The 26,228-nt window shown below is 47.0% G+C and overlaps 1 protein-coding gene across 1 annotated transcript in view; it reads left to right on the top strand.

The window, feature by feature from the left end:
- Positions 1-9,398, top strand: part of LOC138356841 (mucin-2-like) — an 80,724-nt gene extending 71,326 nt beyond the window's left edge. The window contains exon 3 of the mRNA XM_069313184.1: positions 8,346-9,398. Within this exon, the coding sequence (XP_069169285.1) occupies positions 8,346-8,551 (206 nt within the window). The 3' untranslated portion in view covers positions 8,552-9,398. The remainder of the gene's footprint in view (positions 1-8,345) is intronic.
- Positions 9,399-26,228: the final 16,830 nt, after the last annotated feature.

The raw sequence follows: 26,228 nt of genomic DNA, 5'->3' as shown, positions 1-26,228 counted from the left end.
GCACCAGATGAGTGAGGGGTCAGTCTGCAATTTTCGTCAAGCCACTGTCAATGTGAGAGAACTCGTGTCCAGCTTATAAGCCTATACTTGCATAAACCACAAGTGAAGATAAACAATCTTTGGACAACACCCACCAGTGGGACTCGAACCCAGAAAGCACAACTACCTTCCAGTAGCTGGCATAACTAGTATGCTTTAACCCACTACGCCATCAGACCTTACAAAAGAAGTAGATAGTTCGAGATATATATATCTCAAACATCTCTACCTCCCGAAGGCACCAGATGAGTGAGGGGTCAGTCTGCAATTTTCGTCAAGCCACTGTCAATGTGAGAGAACTCGTGTCCAGCTTATAAGCCTATACTTGCATAAACCACAAGTGAAGATAAACAATCTTTGGACAACACCCACCAGTGGGACTCGAACCCAGAAAGCACAACTACCTTCCAGTAGCTGGCATAACTAGTATGCTTTAACCCACTACGCCATCAGACCTTACAAAAGAAGTAGATAGTTCGAGATATATATATCTCAAACATCTCTACCTCCCGAAGGCACCAGATGAGTGAGGGGTCAGTCTGCAATTTTCGTCAAGCCACTGTCAATGTGAGAGAACTCGTGTCCAGCTTATAAGCCTATACTTGCATAAACCACAAGTGAAGATAAACAATCTTTGGACAACACCCACCAGTGGGACTCGAACCCAGAAAGCACAACTACCTTCCAGTAGCTGGCATAACTAGTATGCTTTAACCCACTACGCCATCAGACCTTACAAAAGAAGTAGATAGTTCGAGATATATATATCTCAAACATCTCTACCTCCCGAAGGCACCAGATGAGTGAGGGGTCAGTCTGCAATTTTCGTCAAGCCACTGTCAATGTGAGAGAACTCGTGTCCAGCTTATAAGCCTATACTTGCATAAACCACAAGTGAAGATAAACAATCTTTGGACAACACCCACCAGTGGGACTCGAACCCAGAAAGCACAACTACCTTCCAGTAGCTGGCATAACTAGTATGCTTTAACCCACTACGCCATCAGACCTTACAAAAGAAGTAGATAGTTCGAGATATATATATCTCAAACATCTCTACCTCCCGAAGGCACCAGATGAGTGAGGGGTCAGTCTGCAATTTTCGTCAAGCCACTGTCAATGTGAGAGAACTCGTGTCCAGCTTATAAGCCTATACTTGCATAAACCACAAGTGAAGATAAACAATCTTTGGACAACACCCACCAGTGGGACTCGAACCCAGAAAGCACAACTACCTTCCAGTAGCTGGCATAACTAGTATGCTTTAACCCACTACGCCATCAGACCTTACAAAAGAAGTAGATAGTTCGAGATATATATATCTCAAACATCTCTACCTCCCGAAGGCACCAGATGAGTGAGGGGTCAGTCTGCAATTTTCGTCAAGCCACTGTCAATGTGAGAGAACTCGTGTCCAGCTTATAAGCCTATACTTGCATAAACCACAAGTGAAGATAAACAATCTTTGGACAACACCCACCAGTGGGACTCGAACCCAGAAAGCACAACTACCTTCCAGTAGCTGGCATAACTAGTATGCTTTAACCCACTACGCCATCAGACCTTACAAAAGAAGTAGATAGTTCGAGATATATATATCTCAAACATCTCTACCTCCCGAAGGCACCAGATGAGTGAGGGGTCAGTCTGCAATTTTCGTCAAGCCACTGTCAATGTGAGAGAACTCGTGTCCAGCTTATAAGCCTATACTTGCATAAACCACAAGTGAAGATAAACAATCTTTGGACAACACCCACCAGTGGGACTCGAACCCAGAAAGCACAACTACCTTCCAGTAGCTGGCATAACTAGTATGCTTTAACCCACTACGCCATCAGACCTTACAAAAGAAGTAGATAGTTCGAGATATATATATCTCAAACATCTCTACCTCCCGAAGGCACCAGATGAGTGAGGGGTCAGTCTGCAATTTTCGTCAAGCCACTGTCAATGTGAGAGAACTCGTGTCCAGCTTATAAGCCTATACTTGCATAAACCACAAGTGAAGATAAACAATCTTTGGACAACACCCACCAGTGGGACTCGAACCCAGAAAGCACAACTACCTTCCAGTAGCTGGCATAACTAGTATGCTTTAACCCACTACGCCATCAGACCTTACAAAAGAAGTAGATAGTTCGAGATATATATATCTCAAACATCTCTACCTCCCGAAGGCACCAGATGAGTGAGGGGTCAGTCTGCAATTTTCGTCAAGCCACTGTCAATGTGAGAGAACTCGTGTCCAGCTTATAAGCCTATACTTGCATAAACCACAAGTGAAGATAAACAATCTTTGGACAACACCCACCAGTGGGACTCGAACCCAGAAAGCACAACTACCTTCCAGTAGCTGGCATAACTAGTATGCTTTAACCCACTACGCCATCAGACCTTACAAAAGAAGTAGATAGTTCGAGATATATATATCTCAAACATCTCTACCTCCCGAAGGCACCAGATGAGTGAGGGGTCAGTCTGCAATTTTCGTCAAGCCACTGTCAATGTGAGAGAACTCGTGTCCAGCTTATAAGCCTATACTTGCATAAACCACAAGTGAAGATAAACAATCTTTGGACAACACCCACCAGTGGGACTCGAACCCAGAAAGCACAACTACCTTCCAGTAGCTGGCATAACTAGTATGCTTTAACCCACTACGCCATCAGACCTTACAAAAGAAGTAGATAGTTCGAGATATATATATCTCAAACATCTCTACCTCCCGAAGGCACCAGATGAGTGAGGGGTCAGTCTGCAATTTTCGTCAAGCCACTGTCAATGTGAGAGAACTCGTGTCCAGCTTATAAGCCTATACTTGCATAAACCACAAGTGAAGATAAACAATCTTTGGACAACACCCACCAGTGGGACTCGAACCCAGAAAGCACAACTACCTTCCAGTAGCTGGCATAACTAGTATGCTTTAACCCACTACGCCATCAGACCTTACAAAAGAAGTAGATAGTTCGAGATATATATATCTCAAACATCTCTACCTCCCGAAGGCACCAGATGAGTGAGGGGTCAGTCTGCAATTTTCGTCAAGCCACTGTCAATGTGAGAGAACTCGTGTCCAGCTTATAAGCCTATACTTGCATAAACCACAAGTGAAGATAAACAATCTTTGGACAACACCCACCAGTGGGACTCGAACCCAGAAAGCACAACTACCTTCCAATAGCTGGCATAACTAGTATGCTTTAACCCACTACGCCATCAGACCTTACAAAAGAAGTAGATAGTTCGAGATATATATATCTCAAACATCTCTACCTCCCGAAGGCACCAGATGAGTGAGGGGTCAGTCTGCAATTTTCGTCAAGCCACTGTCAATGTGAGAGAACTCGTGTCCAGCTTATAAGCCTATACTTGCATAAACCACAAGTGAAGATAAACAATCTTTGGACAACACCCACCAGTGGGACTCGAACCCAGAAAGCACAACTACCTTCCAGTAGCTGGCATAACTAGTATGCTTTAACCCACTACGCCATCAGACCTTACAAAAGAAGTAGATAGTTCGAGATATATATATCTCAAACATCTCTACCTCCCGAAGGCACCAGATGAGTGAGGGGTCAGTCTGCAATTTTCGTCAAGCCACTGTCAATGTGAGAGAACTCGTGTCCAGCTTATAAGCCTATACTTGCATAAACCACAAGTGAAGATAAACAATCTTTGGACAACACCCACCAGTGGGACTCGAACCCAGAAAGCACAACTACCTTCCAGTAGCTGGCATAACTAGTATGCTTTAACCCACTACGCCATCAGACCTTACAAAAGAAGTAGATAGTTCGAGATATATATATCTCAAACATCTCTACCTCCCGAAGGCACCAGATGAGTGAGGGGTCAGTCTGCAATTTTCGTCAAGCCACTGTCAATGTGAGAGAACTCGTGTCCAGCTTATAAGCCTATACTTGCATAAACCACAAGTGAAGATAAACAATCTTTGGACAACACCCACCAGTGGGACTCGAACCCAGAAAGCACAACTACCTTCCAGTAGCTGGCATAACTAGTATGCTTTAACCCACTACGCCATCAGACCTTACAAAAGAAGTAGATAGTTCGAGATATATATATCTCAAACATCTCTACCTCCCGAAGGCACCAGATGAGTGAGGGGTCAGTCTGCAATTTTCGTCAAGCCACTGTCAATGTGAGAGAACTCGTGTCCAGCTTATAAGCCTATACTTGCATAAACCACAAGTGAAGATAAACAATCTTTGGACAACACCCACCAGTGGGACTCGAACCCAGAAAGCACAACTACCTTCCAGTAGCTGGCATAACTAGTATGCTTTAACCCACTACGCCATCAGACCTTACAAAAGAAGTAGATAGTTCGAGATATATATATCTCAAACATCTCTACCTCCCGAAGGCACCAGATGAGTGAGGGGTCAGTCTGCAATTTTCGTCAAGCCACTGTCAATGTGAGAGAACTCGTGTCCAGCTTATAAGCCTATACTTGCATAAACCACAAGTGAAGATAAACAATCTTTGGACAACACCCACCAGTGGGACTCGAACCCAGAAAGCACAACTACCTTCCAGTAGCTGGCATAACTAGTATGCTTTAACCCACTACGCCATCAGACCTTACAAAAGAAGTAGATAGTTCGAGATATATATATCTCAAACATCTCTACCTCCCGAAGGCACCAGATGAGTGAGGGGTCAGTCTGCAATTTTCGTCAAGCCACTGTCAATGTGAGAGAACTCGTGTCCAGCTTATAAGCCTATACTTGCATAAACCACAAGTGAAGATAAACAATCTTTGGACAACACCCACCAGTGGGACTCGAACCCAGAAAGCACAACTACCTTCCAGTAGCTGGCATAACTAGTATGCTTTAACCCACTACGCCATCAGACCTTACAAAAGAAGTAGATAGTTCGAGATATATATATCTCAAACATCTCTACCTCCCGAAGGCACCAGATGAGTGAGGGGTCAGTCTGCAATTTTCGTCAAGCCACTGTCAATGTGAGAGAACTCGTGTCCAGCTTATAAGCCTATACTTGCATAAACCACAAGTGAAGATAAACAATCTTTGGACAACACCCACCAGTGGGACTCGAACCCAGAAAGCACAACTACCTTCCAGTAGCTGGCATAACTAGTATGCTTTAACCCACTACGCCATCAGACCTTACAAAAGAAGTAGATAGTTCGAGATATATATATCTCAAACATCTCTACCTCCCGAAGGCACCAGATGATATATGACCGAATTTAACCAACCCTACCTAACCTAACCTAACCTATCTTTATATGTTAGGTTAGGTATGGTAGCCGAAAAAGTTAGGTTAGGTTAGGTAGTCGAAAAACAATTCATGAAAACTTGGCTTATTAGGCAAATCGGGCCTTGCATAGTAGGCCGAGAAGTGCGTTCTGGCTACTAGGTACGACATATATATATATATATATATATATATATATATATATATATATATATATATATATATAAATATATATATATATATATATATGTCGTACCTAGTAGCCAGAACTCACTTCTCAGCCTACTATTCAAGACCCGATTTGCCTAATAAGCCAAGTTTTCATGAATTAATATATTTACTATAATTTTTTTCTTATGAAATGATAAAGCTACCCTTTTCACTATGTATGAGGTCAATTTTTTTTATTGGAGTTAAAATTAACGTAGATATATGACCGAACCTAACCAACCCTACCTAACCTAACCTAACCTATATATATAGGTAAGGTTAGGTTAGGTAGCCAAAAAAAGCTAGGTTAGGTTAGGTTAGGTAGGTTAGGTAGACGAAAAAACATTAATTCATGAAAACTTGGCTTATTAGGCAAATCGGGCCTTGCGTAGTAGGCTGAAAAGTGCGTTCTGGCTACTAGGTACGATATATATATATATATATATATATATATATATATATATATATATATATATATATATATATCGTACCTAGTAGCCAGAACGCACTTTTCAGCCTACTACGCAAGGCCCGATTTGCCTAATAAGCCAAGTTTTCATTAATTAATTGTTTTTCGACTACCTAACCTACCTAACCTAACCTAACTTTTTCGGCTACCTAACCTATAAAGATAGGTTAGGTTAGGTTAGGTAGGGTTGGTTAGGTTCGGTCATATATCTACGTTAATTTTAACTCAAATAAAAAAAATTGACCTCATACATAATGAAATGGGTAGCTTTATCATTTCATAAGAAAAAAATTAGAGAAAATATATTAATTCAGGAAAACTTGGCTTATTAGGCAAATCGGGCCTTGCATAGTAGGCTGAGAAGTGCGTTCTGGCTACTAGGTACGACATATATATATATATATATATATATATATATATATATATATATATATATATATATATATATATATATATATATATATATATATAACTAAGTTTTCAGTTGCATATTGTCCTGGGGACCATTCAGGCTTGTTCGCATATATATATATATATATAAAACCATGCAGTGATCAATTGAATATTCGCCCACGAAAGGAATTGCTGAGAACTCCAGTAATATATACTTGCATGCATTATCATTAAATGAGGTGCAGTGTGTTATACCATGATAGTGAATTATTGTGTTCATTAATATAGAAATGTTTGATTGAGCTCAAGATCAGTGCAGCGAAGTCTTTACGTTCTATTGCTATTGTCGCAGATATTGTGTTGTTTGAACATTTAGTGATCCTTGAGAATTTGAAGAAACAGGTGTATTTCGCCAACAAACAAGTGCAGTAAGCGATCACGCAGAGGGGGGGGGGCGTCGCCCAGCTGATTTTGACATTGACGTGAGGGGGAGCATTGCCAGCTTGGCGAGTTCATGATTATATGTGGGAACGAGTGACTTACGCATGAAATAGCTGTTTACTTGTTGATATACGGCTGTGATGTCTTGAGTTTTAAGTAAAACACAAAATACCTTGGCGTTTGTATCATCCCCTCCATATTTCTTGTGGCTATATAATACATGAAAGAAAATAGAGTGATAGAAATAAATACCTGTCTGATATCAGACCTATTGAGTGTGCTCCTGCCACTGTTACCACAATTCAACAAAACCACTGACGTGTTACTGGACACGGGAAACACCAGTTGGCGACCTTGTGGTTAGTAGTCGAGCCTTTTGTCGGGGCGGGCACACAGCTGTAAAGAGAACAAGCTGTGTTCTCACTCATTTTCGATCAGAGGCCGGTTGGGATTGACTGGGATACTCTCCTGGCGTACAGTGGCGCCACGAGGATAGAGTGAAGACCCGCAGGGCTACGGTGAGTGACCTTGGGTATACTATTACTCGCCCCTCTTACGGTGAACCCCGACAATATATATATATATATATATATATATATATATATATATATATATATATATATATATATATATATATATATATATATATATATATATATTATATTTTTTATTTTTTTTATTTTTTTTTTTTTTTATATGGAAGGGAGTACCACCTCTAGCTGGAAGAAGGAGGACCCATAGCCTCGGAGGAAACCACTCATAACGCATTAGAGGGAATGTTTAGATCCCCTCCAATACAGTTTCTGTGTGCTTTTCTCCTACCACCCCCTTCCTTTTTTATTTTTTTGTGCTTTATTATGTATTTGATGGTTACAAGATATACATGGGTTGATACAAAAATATCATTATATAGTGGCTATATATATATATATATATATATATATATGTCGTACCTAGTAGCCAGAACTCACTTTTTGGCCTACTATTCAAGGCCCGATTTGCCTAATAAGCCAAGTTTTCCTGAATTAATATATTTTTTCTAATTTTTTTCTTATGAAATGATAAAGCTACCCATTTCATTATTTATGAGGTCAATTTTTTTTTATTGGAGTTAAAATTAAAGTAGATATATGACCGAACCTAACCAACCCTACCTAACCTAACCTAACCTATCTTTATAGGTTAGGTTTGGTTAGGTAGCCGAAAAAGTTAGGTTAGGTTAGGTTAGGTAGGTTAGGTAGTCGAAAAACAATTAATTCATGAAAACTTGGCTTATTAGGCAAATCGGGCCTTGCATAGTAGGCTGAGAAGTGCGTTCTGGCTACTAGGTACGACATATATATATATATATATATAATGCCCAAAACGCTTTGCATAATAGTAGCTTTAGGCATTGTATGTACTAGCTCTACCTATAAGTCAACCAATCTTTGTAAAAATTTCTTGTATGTATGTACCTTACCTAAATAAACATTTTATTTATTTATTATTTATATGCAACTACTCTAACTCTCTAATGCACACTTTCTTTCTCCAGTGGTATGGGTTGGAGTGAAATACCGTATGTGGCTCAACGGCTCGGGGGCATACATCTGGGCGACCGGCATGGCCAACACAACTGATGAACCCAACGGAGAAATGGCTCTTTGTGGGCGACTAGAATTTATCAACAACGCTTATTTACTTTTTGATGATGACTGCAGCCTGCCCTACATATTCATCTGTCGCCACAGTGATGGGTAGGGCATGGTGATGGACACAGGTGGCAGTGTTGGCGATGTTGGTGGTAGAAATAGTGATGACGGTGTATGCAAGTGGTGAGGTGGTGGCAATAGTGATTGGTGCTAGTGGAGAGGTAGTGGCTATTGTTGTAGGTGACAGTGGAGAGGTGGTGGTGATGGTGGTAGAATTAGGCAGTGGTGAGGTGGTGGCGACAGTGTTGAGTGACAATAGTGGCGAGGTGGAGATGGTGGTGGTGGTGGATGGCTGTGATGATGTGGTGTTGGTAGGTGGTAGTAGTCAAGTGGTGACGCTGGTAGTAGGTAGCAGTGGTGAAGTGGTATGGGGAAGTGGTCAGGTGGTGGTGATCGGTGGCAGTGTTAAGGTGATGGTGATGATGAACAGTGGTGGTGATGGGTAGCAGTGGTGGTGATGGGTGGCAGTGGTGAGATCGTGGTGATGGATTGCAGTGGTGATGATTTGTGGTAGTGGTGAGGTGGCGGTGATGATGAAGAGTGATGGTGATGGGTGGCAGTGGTAGTGAAGTGGTGGTGATCGGTGGCAGTGGTGATGGGTGGCAGTGATTGTGGAACTGGTAGCTGTTAACCATTTATTATTATTTTTTTACAAAATATTTAACGAATCTGCAGCAGCTTCTATATTATGTGGATAATGTTTAATTTGCCCAGCGTTCTCTATTACCTGTATGTTGTTTTATGTTTACTCTATTTAGATTTAGGGAGTACTTTGTTGTCAATATGTCTAAGATTACTGTTAATTTCTGAGAGAGAGAGAGAGAGAGAGAGAGAGAGAGAGAGAGAGAGAGAGAGAGAGAGAGAGAGAGAGAGAGAGAGAGAGAGAGAGAGAGAGATCCTCACATCAAATTTTTGCATCATTAATCCTCCCGACCACTTGAGTGCCAGTTTACCCTAAGAAATCACACAGGATGTGTGTTTAACATTCCCAGTCTGTCAACATTCCAAGTTCACAAAATTAGTAAATATGTCGGACAGTCAAACAATTATGTAAAACACATTAATGAATATGAGAACAATGTGAATAGTTATCAGGAGTGAAATGCATTGTTTACAAAAGACAACTTAAGATCATCATATGGATTGAAATGGAGCTTTTTCATTTTTTTATAAGTGTAATATTTGTGTATATATGTAATAGATTATTTAATTTGTAGAGATTATATAATTATAAATATGACATAGAGCTATTTAGGTCTGCTGCAATGAATACTGATCAAATACGTAACAAATACCAACCAAACAGTTGGACATGGTTTCGGTACCCATACCAGCTGGTTGGATTATTTACTAGTAATGTATTTTGTAATACTTGACCTTTGCAAATCAGTCTAAACTTAAAATAAAGACATTGCAGTTAAGTGTCTTTTATTGACGCAAACTTATGTGCACGAAATCGTGTAAACAAAAAGTCCAAACATATAAAAAAAAATATCTTGGGTCCTAGACAAAAGCACCAAGAACTGCCTCACTGAGCTTGGATTCGAGTAATTTGATAAATCCAGAGAGGAAGAACTGGTGACTTCTTGTTGCAGCACACTGGGCATGGCAGTCTAAAAAGAAAACATCTTATCATCAGGTCCCACCTGATGCCAGAGTCACTAAAGAAAATAAGCATGCTCCAAAAATCTCATTGTAATCTGTTTCTTTGAAGGTTGGGTAATTATGAAGAGAAAGTGCTTAACCAGAACGACTATATAGCATTGAGAGGAAATTTTTTTGATAATTGTCTCGGGACAGGCAGCCAGTGTGTATATATACAGGTCAGTGATAGATGTTAGGCTTATATCGAGGTCCCCCCCACAAGAGGGATTGTCCTCAACACTAACGATATTTGTTGAGTTTAGACACAACACATCGTTGATGCTTGACACACTAAGCTGCAATGGCTCGACAGAAATTCTTTCATAAATTATTAAAAAGTGTAGTATTTTTAGTAAATATTGTATCTCTGTATTTACTAAAGAAGAACTGAACATTATGCCTTCAGCCAAACAAGTCTATGTGGGGTGGGGAAGAGGACAGGTTGACTGGTTTAACAGTTACTAAGGAGGAATGTTATTAAACCAATAGGGCAACTCAAGCCAAACAAATCCCCAGGGCCGAATGAAGTGTTTGCCAAGGGTCTTTAAGGAATGCAAAAATGAACATAGGAACATACGAATAAAGGTAACTGCACAAGGCCTGCCCATATGAGGCAGCTCCTAATTATAACCACCCAATCACATCCGGTCTCTTACCTTCCACCAGTCACGACCAGCCCGCGGTCGTGTGCCGTCGCAGTGTAAGCGCTCTTGGATATTGTGAAATTGTACTCAACTATTACAATTATACAGTGCATTTGCGTGTTGGGAAATTGCAGAATCGGTCTGGCCGGCACTCACTTACTAGAACAGCTTCCAGAAATCCAAATCCTAAACAAGAATGAATCCACCCACATCCAAGGAGGTAAATTAGACCTTACCTTCGTTTCAACTTCCCTGAGAAATGAAGCAACATGGTCATTTGAGCCCACACTCACAAGCGACCACTATGGGGTCCAAATTGATCTTAAGTTAGGTCTACCCACCCGACCACCACCTCCATCTGAAGCATGGAACTTTGCTTTAGAAAAATGGGACCGATTTCAAAACTTCATTACAGAGTAGCATAGAAACTATGATGTTCCCAAAGACATTAATCAGGCAGAACAAGATTTTGTCAAAGTAATTCAAAGTGCAGCCAACCACTCAATCCCACTGATAAAACAGTCTACCAGACACCACAAAGATCACTGGTACTATTGTGAACGTGTCAAAGAACTCAACCATAGACACAACAGCATAAGGAAGCTATACAAAAAGCAATCAAGTGACCGCAACAGGATCTTACTTTGTGAGGTCAAGGAACATGTGCATCGAGAGACCAGACTAATAAAAGAACAAAAGTGGCTGAAATGATGTTCACGTCTGAATGTGAACACCATTCTTGGAGAGATGTGAACTTGGTCACCCATTCTTGGGTGAACACCAAACCTCTCTTAGAGAGATGTGGCAGTAAATCCAGCGGGCCCAAAGGAAATAAAACAACTAAAGCTCCACACCCTAAGGATCCACATCAGGAAGCCGAAGTACTGGCAAGTAGGTTTGCAGAAAGAGCAACCAGCAATCAGCTTCCACCAGATATATTAGCAGTACAGACAGGATTAGAGGAAGAAAAGTGGCACAGAATCCTTACAGCATGTGCAGAAGTCTCTGACACTAATGCCCCTTTCACACTGGATGAGCTCAATCGAGCTAAGAAAAACTCCAAGGATTCATCCCTTGAGGACAACAAAATAACCTATAAAATTATTAGAAACCTCGGCCCAGAGGGAGATGCTACATACCTAAGGTTAATTAATTTAGCCTGGACTTCTCAAACTAGACCAACAGCTTGGAATAGATCAGACATAGTGCCGATCCCAAAACCCAAAGATCAAACTAATTCCAGGCCCATCTCTCTTCAAAGCTGTGCAGCCAAGACGGCTGACAGAATGGCACTCAACAGACTGGAGTGGAAAAGGCCTAAACTGCACCAGGATATGTATGCCTATAGAAGAGGGGTTGGTACAGTGGAATGTATTACAACTATGTTATCCCACTTGAATGACAGACCAGGAATGCTCATATTCCTGGACCTCGAGAAAGCCTTTGAACTAGCTAGCGCCCCAGCTATTCTCTGCTGCCTCATCGACAAAGAGGTCAGAGGCAACTTCCTCTCCTGGACCAAAAACTGTCTCACAAACAGAGAAGCAAGAGTAAAACTTCATGGCACAGTCTCTGAGTACAAAAGATATGAAAATGGTACACCGCAAGGAGGTATTCTCATCCCCCTTCTCTTCAACTGTTTAATGGAAAGAATAATGAGGTTGAAACTGTGAGATTTTTTCTACGCCTACCTCCCTTAAGAGGAGGACTACAAGTTTAAAGGCTGCTCACGGCAGTTAAGCATGAGTCCAATAGAAAAAGGAAAAGCGGGAGCAAACCGCCAGGCCTCCACCACTAGGGGTGAAAACCTGTCCACAATAGGCCGCTGGCTCCTCCTAGTTAAACAGGACGTTAAAACTAATAAAGGGTAACCGACGGGTTCTCACAATCAAATATTTATATTTGATGTGGCGCTATGAATTGGAATTCGAGTTCCCACTGACAGCCGTCATATCAAGATCACATCAACATTCAATCGTATAAAGCAGAACATGGGTGGAAAAGAATGTTTGAATGGTTGACATCAAAGACCGTTTTCTATAACATAACAATTTAAGAGACTAACTACTACATTACCGAGTTTAGGTTACGTTAATGTCCATCCAGTGGCACGATAACAAACAGCTAAATAGCAACCCTTGCTGTGCGGCTGCATACTGAACTAACCTGAACACAGGTGTGCCCACTGATGACGCAATATTGCAAAACAAAGAAATATCACAGACTAAGTTACACCACAGCGATTTACAAAGATTGGTTGACTTACAGGTAGAGCTAGTACATACAATGCCTAAAGCCACTATTACGCAAAGCGTTTCGGGCACGATAAACTTAAATGACAAGCTTAATACTAATTGAGCATAATGAGTAGAATGAAAACAAGAAATGAAAACATAGATGAAAAAGCAATACAAATACAATTATGTCGACAAACAGCGCTCTTTAAAGAAAAACAGACATTGGTTGACAATAGAAGGGTAGGGTAGGTTACAGGGAATTTATTAGGTATAGCTTCGTTTTTAACTTAAACTGGTTGAGAGAGGTACAGTCTTTAACATGGTTGGGAAGGTCATTCCACATTCTGGGCCCCTTGATTTGTAGAGCATTTATAGTTTGATTAAGTCGTACTCTAGGAATATCAAAACTGTATTTATTTCTGGTGTGGTGCTCATGGGTTCTGTTACAACCTTCTATGAAGCTTTTGAGATCAGGATTGGCATTATAGTTTAGCGTTTTATATATGTATAATACACATGAGAGAATGTGCAGTGACTTAATGTCTAACATATTCAGAGATTTGAGTAGGGGTACCGAGTGATGTCTGGGACCAGAGTTGGATATTGTCCTAATAGCAGCTTTGTGTTGAGTAATTAGAGGACGTAAGTGATTTTGTGTAGTAGAGCCCCAAGCACAAATACCATAGTTGAGATATGGATAGATAATAGGGAGTAATAGAGAGTCACCAGGGCAGGGCATGGTACATAATATCTGATCTTAGAAAGAATGCCCACAGTTTTTGAAACTTTTTTTGATATATTTAGAATGTGTCCCTGGAAATTCAGCTTGTGGTCAATGAGAATGCCAAGGAATTTGCCATCTAATTTGTTACAAATTTGGGTATTGTTTATTTTGAGATTTATTTGATTAGAGGATTTATTGCCAAACAGAATATAGAAAGTTTTGTCAATGTTAAGGGTGAGTTTGTTGGCAGTTAGCCAAAGATGGACTTTATTTAGCTCAGTATTTACTGTGGCATTTAGAGCAAGGGGATCAGGACTGGAGTAAATGAAGGTTGTGTCGTCAGCAAATAGAATTGGTTTGAGGTGTTGGGAGGCATTTGGAAGGTCATTAATGTAGATGAGAAAGAGGAGAGGGCCAAGTACAGTATGCTGCCCTGAGGAACACCAATGTTGATGGGTAGGGTGGGAGAAATTGTATTATTCACAGAAACATATTGGAGCCTGTCAGTAAGGTAGGATTTGAGGTATTGTAGGGAGTGTCCTCTGACTCCATAATGATGTAATTTAAGAAGAAGGTTTTGGTGGTTGACAGTATCAAAAGCTTTACGCAGGTCCACAAATAACCCAACAGGGAACTCATTTTTATCAAGAGCTGTATGAATCGAGTTAAGCATACAAATAAGTGCATCGTTAGAGCTTTTTTTGGGTCTGAAGCCATATTGGCAAGGGCTAAGTATATTGAGTTTGGCTAGATATGAGTAAAGCTGCTTATAGATTAGTTTTTCAAAATTTTTTGACAAGTTTGGCAGGATTGATATAGGTCTGTAGTTGTTAACTTCTGTGAGATCACAACATTTGTGGACAGGCGTTACTCTCGCTTTTTTTAGAATATGTGGAAAGGTTTGGAGTTCAAGTGACTTGTTGAAGAGCAAAGCAATAGCAAGGGCTAAAGATCTGGAGGCTTTTTTGTAAATTAAAGTTGGTATCTCCTCAAGGGCACCAGACTTGGTTTTAAGGGAAAGGATTATCTCATTGACGTCAGTGGAATTAATAGGCTTTAGGTACAGAGACTGTGGATAGTTACCTGTAAGATAGTCCTTAATGTCAGTACTGGAAGATGGAATATCATTTGCAAGGGATGACCCAATGGAAGAGAAGAACCTATTGAACTCAATAGCAGAATCAGAGGCTGAAAGCTGACCATCGTTATTAGACAGGAGAGTCGGTTTGTTATTTAAAGCCTTCTTTGATCCCAATATTTGTGAAATTGTGCTCCAAGTTTGTTTAATGTTGCTCTTTATTTGGGTAAATTTATCTTCGTAGTATTTAGTTTTGGCTCGTCTAATTATCTTAGATAGCAATAATGAGTAATTCTTTGAGAATTCTTTGGAGACAATTCCTAACCTATACTTCTTCTCAAGGTCATGTTTTTTATTAATAGATTTAAGTATTCCCTTTGAAAGCCAGGGATTGTTAAGCCTTTTGGTTGTGACTTGTTTTGTAAGCATAGGACAGTGGGTATTATAAAGGCTGAGAGTTTTTTGAAGAAAAGATTGCACTGCTAGGTTGATGTCCTCTATGTTACCTAACTCGGACTCCCAGTTGACATTATCAGCAGCAGTTATAAAACCAGCGTTGAATGTAATGAAACGCCATTTTCTGGGTGAGACCCGGAGGCTCCCCGGAGCTTTACCGGCTGATATGCTAATGTCAGACTTTGGCATCAGTCATGTGTATGGAGTTCTAGGGCCTACCGGGGACCACGAGCCAGAACCTGGCCCCCTCAGAGAGGCAAGGGGAGCAATGGCCTATAGAAACCCCCGTGTGGTTGGAAGCATTCTATGTCTGCCATCGACCGGGTCAAGCATCCAGAAAGGTAAGCATTCCAAAACAAACCCCTATTCTGGTGAAAATTGCTACCTAAGCCGAACTAGTGAATAGAACTCTTCAACAGAAAACACGGAAACTAGTATGACGTCATACGTCACCGAGCCGCTGTCTGCGCAGCTCCCCCCTCCCCGGGAGGGGGAAGGGGGAGCCCCAGACCTCCCACGCCGGCTATCCACCCATCAGTTCTGAGGCTGGATGTCAAAACACGCGAAAAACGCCGACCGGAGGGAGGGAGGGTTGCCGGGGAGCCTCCGGGTCTCACCCAGAAAATGGCGTTTCATTACATTCAACGCTGGTTTTCTGGGGGGAGCCCCGTCGGCTCCCCGGAGCTAACTACCCACAGAGGAAGGTCAAAGGGACAAAACCGGGAGGCGGACACCACGCACCCCCCAAGGAGGCGAGACAACCGGCAGCAAACGCCAACCCAAGGCGCCACAGCCCCGAAAATCCCGGGAACAACACGAGAACCACGAGCGGCAAGGCCCCTGCACGAACACCAAAAATCCATGCCCGAAAGACTGCAAGGCCACGTCGCCCAGACGGCAGCGAGAGCAGCGAAGCCACGAACGCCACAGGCATGAGGGAAGAACACAGGCAGCTTAGCCGCAAGAACACGGCTGACCACCCGGGACACCATCACCCGCGAACCGGGAAGAACAGAACCGGATCAACGCAAAACACGCTCCGGACCCAAACGCCGTGGCACGCAAACAACAGCAGAGGGCCGCCACTGAACACAAAAACGACACACCCCCGGCCCGACCAACAAAGCACCAACAAACCCTGGACCCCTCCAGAATGCAGCAGCCCCACCCCGCGCCAGAAAAGATGGAGACTGCTGCCATCAAACAACCAAAACGCTAAAACCGAAGGAGCAAGAAAACACAGCGAACCGACCCCCAGAGGCAAAGGCCCAAAGGAAAGAGCCGACGAAAAAACACACCGGAACCGAAAGGGCACTACCAACCGAGGAGAAGACAGAGCACGCTGACCAGAGACCAGGATGGTGCAAGCGGCGCACGAACAGGCCGGAGGTGAAATGACGCACAAGACAGCTGACTAACGGTGCAGAAGCAACACCAAGACCGAAAGCAAGCTGAAGCGGCTCCGCCTGCGCCACACGAAAAGAGGCGACAGTATGTGGCAAGACGACGGCCCCCAACCCCCACTAGAAAACCAAGCCGAGAGTAAACCAAGCCAACAAGAAGGACCCACCGAAGAAGGGACAGGAAAAGGAAGGACCGCCAAAATACCCCATACTGCCGCCAAGAAAGCACGCAGGTGGGACACCTACCACGAAGCCACCCGACCACCAACCGGAGGCGAGACCACGAGGCAGAACATAAGCAGCCCCGACAAGGCCCCCCCGAGCCCAGGAAAAAGGCGGAGCCGCGAGAAGATCTCGGGCGCGACCACCGAAACCCAGGCGGCACAAGGAGATGGAACGTCTGCCGAACAGAAAAACTCCGAAGCATGCAAGCCCGCCAGGAGTTCAGAAACGACGGGTCCGACGCGAGACATCGCAAGAACCCCCCCCAAAAAAATAAAAACAACAACCGGCAGGGCAAGCTAGGAAAACCAAAGAAGGCGGAAGGGTCGCCGCCAGAACAGGACCCGAACCAAGGGGCACGAACAACTGCAACAGACCGAGACAAAGAAGCACATCACAGGACACAGGCTGACCAACGCCTAAGAACACACGCAGAACATTCCTGCTGCAGAAGAGGCAGGAAGAAAGAGCAGAAGCACAAAAAAAAAAAAAACCAGGAGAACAACCAGGGGTGGACAATCAGGCAGGGACAAAAACCCCACGCAATCCCCAGGCACAAAACGGCAGCAAAGCGCCACTCCACAACCGGACACAGGAACAAGAACACGCCACCGTGAAACACGGTACCAATGCTCACGTGCAGCAGCAGCAGCAACAGGCACCACTGCAACATGCAACATGTAAATAGCAACTCCCCTCTGCAAAGGCAGAGAACGGAGCAGGCAGACCCCAGACAGGGCCAACGGAGACACGACAAAACCCTGCAGGCCCAGAAACCTGCACCAGGCGACCGACGGCGGAGAAACCCCGCTCAATACCTGCTGGATGAGGTACTGGGAGCTCTTTTACACCTCAAGCCCGGCCCAAGGTCAGGCCAGACCGGCCAGAAGATGGCCCACCAGGCAGCTGCTAGGAGCAGTCCACCGGCCCACATACCCCCACAACCAGGACGGGCCGGAACTGCCATACGAAAACAGGCCAGTGCGCCCTGGAAGTCCACGGACGAACCAGCAAGAAGGCTTATGCTCGCAAGTAGGTCGTGTAACAAGCACAGACCACTGATGGTAATACAGTGTTCCCCAAAAGTGCCAATAGCACCACTGCACTCCACTGGTACTATCCCGCAAGTTCTACCAGATAGGCGGGACCCAAGAGCCAGAGCTCAAATCCTGCAAGCACAGCCAGGAGCCTCACCAGGTGAGTACAGAACCAACCCTACAACCCCCACACCTCACAACATTAAAAAAGGAGGGTCCCCTGAACGACTCCAGCATGGGTTGGACTTGCACATGAGGGGGACAGGAAGGGGTGATAAAGGGACAGTCACTGGTGTGCGAACGGTCTCAGTCGTACAAAATTATACCTAAATAAAGGCAGGTATATGAACACCGCCGCATCCAGCGCCCGGCCAAAAGACGCCAGACCGCAGAAACTCACCTGGCGAATGGTGGCTCGAACTTGACACGACTCAACCGTGCCCAGAAGAACATGGGAGCACCGCCAGGTGAAGACGCCAGAGCCGGACCCGCAGGAGAACAGGGAGAGGCGAAGGAGGCGGTCCACACCCCTGACACAGAAAACCGCTGTGTCCTCCCCACAACTGGGAACCAGGACACCCCTGGCGCAAAGGGGCACATACCGCAGCCAGGGAGAAGAACGAGAGGCGAAGCACTGTAGCAAAAAAGGGCGCAAAACCCCAGCACTGAACCATCGCCCAGACCAAAACAAACTCCACGGCGCATGCGCATAACACGCTGGCCGAACCGCACACCCTCCCTGCGGGAAGGCGCCAGCCAGGACTATTGCACGAGAAAAAGAGCCAAAAGAGGAAGCAGGAACAATAAAACCGGCCAAAGAAGCAAAGAGCCCAAAAAAAAGGGAACCCAAACTGGCGACAAGTAGCCCAAACGGGCGACAAGTAGCCCAAACGGCCGACAAGTAGCCCAACCGGGCGACAAGTAGCCCAACAGGGCGACAAGTAGCCCAACAGGGCGACAAGTAGCCCAACAGGGCGACAAGTACTAGGAGCCGACAGACGTTCCAATAATGCGGGAAGTAGCGAAAAACCTTCCCGTACCCTCGAGAACACAGAAGCCAACACTAGTCCCGAAGGCACACGAAGGCGCAGGCGCACCCGAGATCAAAAGTCACGCAGAACCCCATCGAACGGGGAAACATGACAAAAACACCGTCCCAAAAAGTGGGGGAGGAAACATCCACCCACAGGACGGAACCAACCGACTCAAAGGCCAAGGAACCGAGCCCGGGGAGGGGCCGACGTCCAACAGCACGTACGGCGAGTGGGGAGGAAAGACCCCACTCCGCGTAACCACAAGCCCCGCCTAGAGGGGGATAAAACCCCCCACGGGGTCTAACGGGGCCAAGGCCCCCCCCAAGTCAGCCCCACCCCAGCCCCGGGAACCTACACGACAGGCCCCGGGGCCGAGCCGTTCCCCCAAAGCCCCGGCCGTACCAGAAAACCGGGGCAGCCGTGAAAACACTAAGGAAGGGAGCCCACTGGCAGACTCATACAACACGGCTGGAGGAACAGGCCCAAATGCCCCCGTCACTACCCCGGAAGGGGAATTCCCCGAGACTGCCCGAGTCTCAACACCACCAAACACCCCGCCCTGAACCTACAGACGGTAAGGAACCGGATGCAGGCAGGAAGGGTGAACCAGGGGAAAGACAAGGGGGCGTGGATGGAACCGAAGCAACCAACACCCCCAAGTCCCAAAACGAAATACAACGGGGCAGCCCCGGGGCTCCCGGGGAGGAAACCACGAGAACGTTGCCACCACCAAGGCTCAAGTGCAACGCCCCTGCTGCCCGCACCCGCTTTGTTAGCACAACTGGGTAACCGAGCCACAACGAGCAACCAAACTCGCAGGACACCGGGTCGAAGGTGTCACCGACCCCACAGGCAGCAGACGGAGGCAAAACAGAGAGTCACCCAGAGACAAAAGGTGAGAGCAACCCTCAAACTCGCTGGAAGCGAGGGGGGGGCTCTGGGGTCACATCCATCGGACCCGCGCGCCCCCAGGGGTTTCCCAGGGTCCCGAGCGTTTACTTTAAGAGGACTCGCGCTCAGGTAATCCCAGGCAGGGTACTGCTAACCGGCACCCAAGCTACCAAACAACTTTCTAAGAGCTGAACCCCCGGGACGTGTACACTCACGGGGACCTAGCAGGGGGTACCACCAGAAATACTCAGAACACAAGGGACACAAGGGGCAAGAAAGAAGGCAGACCCCCCACCAGGTATATAAACAAAAGAAAAAGAAAACCCCGCAAGAGGACAGCGTACCCAAGCGGAACAGAGCCGGCCGCTATGATTGGTAAAGACAAGCTGCACAGTACCCCGCGCCCCACCAGTGCAAACACTGCCCCTTACTCTAAGGCGAACAAGGGAGACAGAACACCCGAGCACACAAAGAGCGGCCGAAAACCAAGCGGTAAACGGCCAAGCAGGGGCAGGACCCAAGGAACTTGTGGAAGGTGGCCCCAAGCCCCAAGGGCAGTACTTACAGGGCACCTAGGGAAGGGAACCCTAGGCGCATGCAGCCCGAGTACTGAAGAATCACACCCGGCTCACGCACCACCTAGAAAACAGACACCACACTCTAGGTACAGTGCTGAAACAACCACTGGAGCCGGAGCACATAACCATTGCCTATAGCATCAGCCGAAGAACTGATGGGTGGATAGCCGGCGTGGGAGGTCTGGGGCTCCCCCTTCCCCCTCCCTTGGAGGGGGGAGCTGCGCAGACAGCGGCGCGGTGACGTATGACGTCATACTAGTTTCCGTGTTTTCTGTTGAAGAGTTCTATTCACTAGTTCGGCTTAGGTAGCAATTTTCACCAGAATAGGGGTTTGTTTTGGAATGCTTACCTTTCTAGATGCTTGACCCGGTCGATGGCAGACATAGAATGCTTCCAACCACACGGGGGTTTCTATAGGCCATTGCTCCCCTTGCCTCTCTGAGGGGGCCAGGTTCTGGCTCGTGGTCCCCGGTAGGCCCTAGAACTCCATACACATGACTGATGCCAAAGTCTGACATTAGCATATCAGCCGGTAAAGCTCCGGGGAGCCGACGGGGCTCCCCCCAGAAAATTGTCTATAGCAGTTTCATTGTGCAGTCTAAAACGTCTCTCTCTTGACTCAAGAGGTGGTTTGCTAATGTTAGTTAAGAGAAATGTGGGGTAATGGTCTGTAGTGCTATCGGTGATTATACCTGAAGTAAGCGGAGAGGTTATGTTTGTCCAGATGTGATCTAGAGTCGTGGTAGTGCTATCAGTGATTCTAGTAGGTCTAGTGATTAAGGGTATGAGGAAGCAGGAATTTATACAGTTGAGGAAGCTAACAGCAGTAGGGTGTTCTGGCTCGCAGAGGTCAATATTAAAGTCCCCTGCGATAATTAGGTGGTTTTTGTTCAGTCTGTTATTAAGTATTAGATTTCTAAGGTTTGAGTTGAATTCGGACACATCAGTGTTAGGAATTCTATAAACTGCACCCACAGACAGGACAGACTCAGCACCCTTGACTCTGAAGCTGGCGAAGATATACTCCCCATAGCAGTCTCTAGTTCTAATTTCTTTTAAGCATGTTAGTTCTTGGTGGTAGTAAAGAGCAGTGCCACCACCTCTCTGAAGTTGACGACAGTTGTGAATTGCTGAGTAGTTAGGTATGTTAAAGAGTTGAGTAGTATCCTCTTTCAACCATGTTTCAGTAAGTATAATAAAAGAGAATTTGTTGTCAATAGTTTCAATCAAGGCACTAACATCATCGAAGTGTTTACCTAGGGATCTAACGTTCAAATTGATTACAGAGATATTGTGATTATGAGTTAATACATTGTTTGCATCATGTGCTGCAAAATATCTGCAATTTAGATCATTAAAGTGATTATTGTCATAGATAGTGGATAAGAGGTTAAGTTCTGGGTCTATACTTGTCTGCATAAAAAAGCTGATTGCAGGAAAAACAAGGAAAGAAAGGCAAATTACAAGGTAGAAATAAGCTAAAAAAACCAGCGTTGAATGTAATGAAACGCCATTTTCTGGGTGAGACCCGGAGGCTCCCCGGAGCTTTACCGGCTGATATGCTAATGTCAGACTTTGGCATCAGTCATGTGTATGGAGTTCTAGGGCCTACCGGGGACCACGAGCCAGAACCTGGCCCCCTCAGAGAGGCAAGGGGAGCAATGGCCTATAGAAACCCCCGTGTGGTTGGAAGCATTCTATGTCTGCCATCGACCGGGTCAAGCATCCAGAAAGGTAAGCATTCCAAAACAAACCCCTATTCTGGTGAAAATTGCTACCTAAGCCGAACTAGTGAATAGAACTCTTCAACAGAAAACACGGAAACTAGTATGACGTCATACGTCACCGCGCCGCTGTCTGCGCAGCTCCCCCCTCCCCGGGAGGGGGAAGGGGGAGCCCCAGACCTCCCACGCCGGCTATCCACCCATCAGTTCTGAGGCTGGATGTCAAAACACGCGAAAAACGCCGACCGGAGGGAGGGAGGGTTGCCAGGGAGCCTCCGGGTCTCACCCAGAAAATGGCGTTTCATTACATTCAACGCTGGTTTTCTGGGGGGAGCCCCGTCGGCTCCCCGGAGCTAACTACCCACAGAGGAAGGTCAAAGGGACAAAACCGGGAGGCGGACACCACGCACCCCCCAAGGAGGCGAGACAACCGGCAGCAAACGCCAACCCAAGGCGCCACAGCCCCGAAAATCCCGGGAACAACACGAGAACCACGAGCAGCAAGGCCCCTGCACGAACACCAAAAATCCATGCCCGAAAGACTGCAAGGCCACGTCGCCCAGACGGCAGCGAGAGCAGCGAAGCCACGAACGCCACAGGCATGAGGGAAGAACACAGGCAGCTTAGCCGCAAGAACACGGCTGACCACCCGGGACACCATCACCCGCGAACCGGGAAGAACAGAACCGGATCAACGCAAAACGCGCTCCGGACCCAAACTCCGTGGCACGCAAACAACAGCAGAGGGCCGCCACTGAACACAAAAACGACACACCCCCGGCCCGACCAACAAAGCACCAACAAACCCTGGACCCCTCCAGAATGCAGCAGCCCCACCCCCCGCCAGAAAAGATGGAGACTGCTGCCATCAAACAACCAAAACGCTAAAACCGAAGGAGCAAGAAAACACAGCGAACCGACCCCCAGAGGCAAAGGCCCAAAGGAAAGAGCCGACGAAAAAACACACCGGAACCGAAGGGGCACTACCAACCGAGGAGAAGACAGAGCACGCTGACCAGAGACCAGGATGGTGCAAGCGGCGCACGAACAGGCCGGAGGTGAAAGACGCACAAGACAGCTGACTAACGGTGCAGAAGCAACACCAAGACCGAAAGCAAGCTGAAGCGGCTCCGCCTGCGCCGCACGAAAAGAGGCGACAGTATGTGGCAAGACGACGGCCCCCAACCCCTACTAGAAAACCAAGCCGAGAGTAAACCAAGCCAACAAGAAGGACCCACCGAAGAAGGGACAGGAAAAGGAAGGACCGCCAAAATACCCCATACTGCCGCCAAGAAAGCACGCAGGTGGGACACCTACCACGAAGCCACCTGACCACCAACCGGAGGCGAGACCACGAGGCAGAACATAAGCAGCCCCGACAAGGCCCCCCCCGAGCCCAGGAAAAAGGCGGAGCCGCGAGAAGATCTCGGGCGCGACCACCGAAACCCAGGCGGCACAAGGAGATGGAACGTCTGCCGAACAGAAAAACTCCGAAGCATGCAAGCCCGCCAGGAGTTCAGAAACGACAGGTCCGACGCGAGACATCGCAAGAACCCCCCCAAAAAAAGTAAAACAACAACAACCGGCAGGGCAAGCTAGGAAAACCAAAGAAGGCGGAAGGGTCGCCGCCAGAACAGGACCCGAACCAAGGGGCACGAACAACTGCAATAGACCGAGACAAAGAAGCACATCACAGGACACAGGCTGACCAACGCCTAAGAACACACGCAGAACATTCCTGCTGCAGAAGAGGCAGGAAGAAAGAGCAGAAGCACAAAAAAAAAAAAAAAACCAGGAGAACAACCAGGGGTGGACAATCAGGCAGGGACAAAAACCCCACGCAATCCCCAGGCACAAAACGGCAGCAAAGCGCCACTCCACAACCGGACACAGGAACAAGGACACGCCACCGTGAAACACGGTACCAATGCTCACGTGCAGCAGCAGCAGCAACAGGCACCACTGCAACATGCAACATGTAAATAGCAACTCCCCTCTGCAAAGGCAGAGAACGGAGCAGGCAGACCCCAGACAGGGCCAACGGAGACACGACAAAACCCTGCAGGCCCAGAAACCTGCACCAGGCGACCGACGGCGGAGAAAACCCCGCTCGATACCTGCTGGATGAGGTACTGGGAGCTCTTTTACACCTCAAGCCCGGCCCAAGGTCAGGCCAGACCGGCCAGAGGATGGCCCACCAGGCAGCTGCTAGGAGCAGTCCACCGGTCCACATACCCCCACAACCAGGACGGGCCGGAACTGCCATACGAAAACAGGCCAGTGCGCCCTGGAAGTCCACGGACGAACCAGCAAGAAGGCTTATGCTCGCAAGTAGGTCGTGTAACAAGCACAGACCTCTGATGGTAATACAGTGTTCCCCAAAGGTGCCAATAGCACCACTGCACTCCGCTGGTACTATCCCGCAAGTTCTACCAGATAGGCGGGACCCAAGAGCCAGAGCTCAAATCCTGCAAGCACAGCCAGGAGCCTCACCAGGTGAGTACAGAACCAACCCTACAACCCCCACACCTCACAACATTAAAAAAGGAGGGTCCCCTGAATGACTCCAGCATGGGTTGGACATGCACATGAGGGGGACAGGAAGGGGTGATAAAGGGACAGTCACTGGTGTGCGAACGGTCTCAGTCGTACAAAATTATACCTAAATAAAAACAGGTATATGAACACCGCCGCATCCAGCGCCCGGCCAAAAGACGCCAGACCGCAGAAACTCACCTGGCGAATGGTGGCTCGAACTTGACACGACTCAACCGTGCCCAGAAGAACTTGGGAGCACCGCCAGGTGAAGACGCCAGAGCCGGACCCGCAGGAGAACAGGGAGAGGCGAAGGAGGCGGTCCACACCCATGACACAGAAAACCGCGGTGTCCTCCCCACAACTGGGAACCAGGACACCCCTGGTGCAAAGGGGCACATACCGCAGCCAGGGAGAAGAACGAGAGGCGAAGCACTGTAGCAAAAAAGGGCGCAAAACCCCAGCACTGAACCATCGCCCAGACCAAAACAAACTCCACGGCGCATGCGCATAACACGCTGGCCGAACCGCACACCCTCCCTGCGGGAAGGCGCCAGCCAGGACTATTGCACGAGAAAAGGAGCCAAAAGAGGAAGCAGGAACAATAAAACCGGCCAAGAAGCAAAGAGCCCCAAAAAAAAGGGAACCCAAACGGGCGACAAGTAGCCCAAACAGGCGACAAGTAGCCCAAACGGGCGACAAGTAGCCCAACCGGGCGACAAGTAGCCCAACCGGGCGACAAGGAGCCCAACCGGGCGACAAGTAGCCCAACAGGGCGACAAGTAGCCCAACAGGGCGACAAGTACTAGGAGCCGACAGACGTTCCAATAATGCGGGAAGTAGCGAAAAACCTTCCCGTACCCTCGAGAACACAGAAGCCAACACTAGTCCCGAAGGCACACGAAGGCGCAGGCGCACCCGAGATCAAAAGTCACGCAGAACCCCAACGAACGGGGAAACATGACAAAAACACCGTCCCAAAAAGCGGGGGAGGAAACATCCACCCACAGGACGGAACCAACCGACTCAAAGGCCAAGGAACCGAGCCCGGGGAGGGGCCGACGTCCAACAGCACGTACGGCGAGTGGGGAGGAAAGACCCCACTCCGCGTAACCACAAGCCCCGCCTAGAGGGGGATAAAACCCCCCACGGGGTCTAACGGGGCCAAGGCCCCCCCAAGGCAGCCCCTCCCCAGCCCCGGGAACCTACACGACAGGCCCCGGGGCCGAGCCGTTCCCCCAAAGCCCCGGCCGTACCAGAAAACCGGGGCAGCCGTGAAAACACTAAGGAAGGGAGCCCACTGGCAGACTCATACAACACGGCTGGAGGAACAGGCCCAAATGCCCCCGTCACTACCCCGGAAGGGGAATTCCCCGAGACTGCCCGAGTCTCAACACCACGAAACACCCCGCCCTGAACCTACAGACGGTAAGGAACCGGATGCAGGCAGGAAGGGTGAACCAGGGGAAAGACAAGGGGGCGTGGATGCAACCAACACCCCCAAGCTCCCAAAACGAAA

The sequence above is a fragment of the Procambarus clarkii genome, chromosome 74 (genome assembly GCF_040958095.1).
Source record: "Procambarus clarkii isolate CNS0578487 chromosome 74, FALCON_Pclarkii_2.0, whole genome shotgun sequence".
In the NCBI taxonomy this organism is placed as follows: Eukaryota; Metazoa; Arthropoda; class Malacostraca; order Decapoda; family Cambaridae; genus Procambarus; species Procambarus clarkii.
Note: the sequence above shows the minus strand (reverse complement) of the source record. Positions and strands in the feature narration are given on the sequence as shown.